This window comes from Nematolebias whitei, chromosome 7, assembly GCF_014905685.2.
Source record: "Nematolebias whitei isolate Nwh7 chromosome 7, NemWhi1, whole genome shotgun sequence".
Taxonomy (NCBI): domain Eukaryota; kingdom Metazoa; phylum Chordata; class Actinopteri; order Cyprinodontiformes; family Rivulidae; genus Nematolebias; species Nematolebias whitei.
Window position 1 is genome coordinate 37,905,055 of NC_056504.1, and position 1,931 is coordinate 37,906,985.

General features: G+C 34.5%; 1 protein-coding gene across 1 annotated transcript in view; it reads left to right on the forward strand.

Annotated features, from left to right (window-relative positions):
- sycp1 (synaptonemal complex protein 1) overlaps positions 1–975 on the forward strand; it is a 21,683-nt gene extending 20,708 nt beyond the window's left edge. Inside the window, exons 29-33 of the mRNA XM_037679841.1 lie at positions 86–139; positions 253–324; positions 411–521; positions 662–727; positions 835–975. Coding sequence (XP_037535769.1) covers positions 86–139; positions 253–324; positions 411–521; positions 662–727; positions 835–975 — 444 coding nt within the window. The remainder of the gene's footprint in view (positions 1–85; positions 140–252; positions 325–410; positions 522–661; positions 728–834) is intronic.
- Positions 976–1,931: the final 956 nt, after the last annotated feature.

Sequence of the window (1,931 nt, forward strand, 5' to 3'; positions counted from 1 at the left end):
TATATTTGTCATACAACAAGTGACACGTACCCACGTGACTCACTACACTATTAAATTTTACAGTATTTAAATTTTTATTGTTCAGATGTCTGCCACGAGCCGGATCTCAACACCATGTAAAACAACAAAAAAGACAAAGGTAGTTCATTGTATTTGTACTGTTTATGGCTACTGAATATACAGAGCAATACGTGCTTTTGTTTTCTGTTAAATTTATTGTCAAGTCAAACAGAAACTGATTTTGCTTTATAGCACATCCTCAGTGGAAGTATAAAAACACCGGGAGGTGATACTAACAAGCTCAGTGGAACATCAAAGATCAAAGTAATATACTGTATCATTTTGACATTTTCCACAATGAAGAAAACACACATGGCTTTTCCTGACATTTACCCTGTGAAATCTCACAGTCCTACAGAATAAAGACTCCCCCCTCTACTGAAAAGGTGTCAGGATGTTGGGGAAAGCATGTCATTGAGCTTGACCCCAAGTCTGACAGTTCTGATCATATTGATCTCTTGGTGAGTGCTGCTCATCATTGTTAATGTTTATTTGTCACACATTTCTTATAAACCTGGTTGGTTTTACTATTTCTTTCGTTTATAGTTTAGGTCAAATTTGTTAAATGGATTATTTGACTATTTACTTGTTTTTCTGACAGACCCGTTCAGAAACACCAGCACTAGCTCTTTCTGTTCCGCAGTGCAAATTAAACCTCCTCAAAAAGGTACGAGTGTCACTGTGTAGTGCTACATTTGATACATAATGAATCTGAGTGGGATTCATGACAAAGAGGATGATTTGGACGTTTTTGTTGATGCTTTTGTTTTCCAGATTCAAAGCCCAATCTCTCTTTATTCACCTGGGACCTCTTCAAAGATGGCTGCAATAAAGAGAATCAGAGACGCCGGCTGGACTGCTGTGACTGGTTGTGACAAAAAGAAGAAAAAAAACGACGAGAAGATATTTGCCTGAGTATTGCCATAACAGGTCAAAGTAACAGTGATAACACCTGTAGACAGGTGCAGGTGTCTTAAGTAATCCTGCACAGTGAGAACTCGATGAACATATATAGTTTTGTAGGTTAGCCACATGGTTAACTAACAGATGGTTTCAAAGTACATATTACAAGTGTTGTATGTTTGTTTTCTTTATTCTTGAGGGTAAACTTTAAATACCAGTAGATGCACTTTATTTGAACATTTTAGAGGATGTTTGCTTTTCACTCTAACTAGACCCAAAGTAACCACAATTACATACTTTGAAGATTTCAGACTTTATTACATGGATATTTTTGGTAGTTTTTTTCTATTGTTAAGGTAAAAGGGTAAGATAAGGTTAAGGTAAGATAAAGTATCTGCAGATACACTTTTCGAGCTTTTCAGAATTTATAAGATATAAGATTTGTAGGTAAAATAAACTTGTAGGAACCACAAGCACCTTTTTTTAAAGGTACATTTTGTACTGTTGTTAGGAATAACAACGAAAAGTAACTTAACTATTTAGTTGCATTGTCACTGTTGTAAAAGCTGTAGTTTAAGATTTAATCCTAATATATTTAAGTATTTAAGTATTTGTAGTATTGACAGTGTTAAAAGTAAAAGTATTGATAAATGTTTAAATGAAGCATTATTCTATGTTATCCTTCAATATTGCTGTTCAGTGTTTTCCTTCTCAACATGATGATTGTGACAAAATTATATTGTACAACTTTGAATTTTCAGTCTCAAAAATACCTGAGTATGTAAAAATTGGGTTTGGCTATTGAATACTAAGTATCAAAAACGACACTTTAAATTGTAGGACTAAATATATCTGTTTATTGAAGAAACTCGAGGCGAAATTGAGATGGTTGTGAAGGGACTGGTGGTACATTATCGTAGATCGGGTGGCCATCATAAAGTCCTCCAGAAATCACTAGTGTGTCGTTG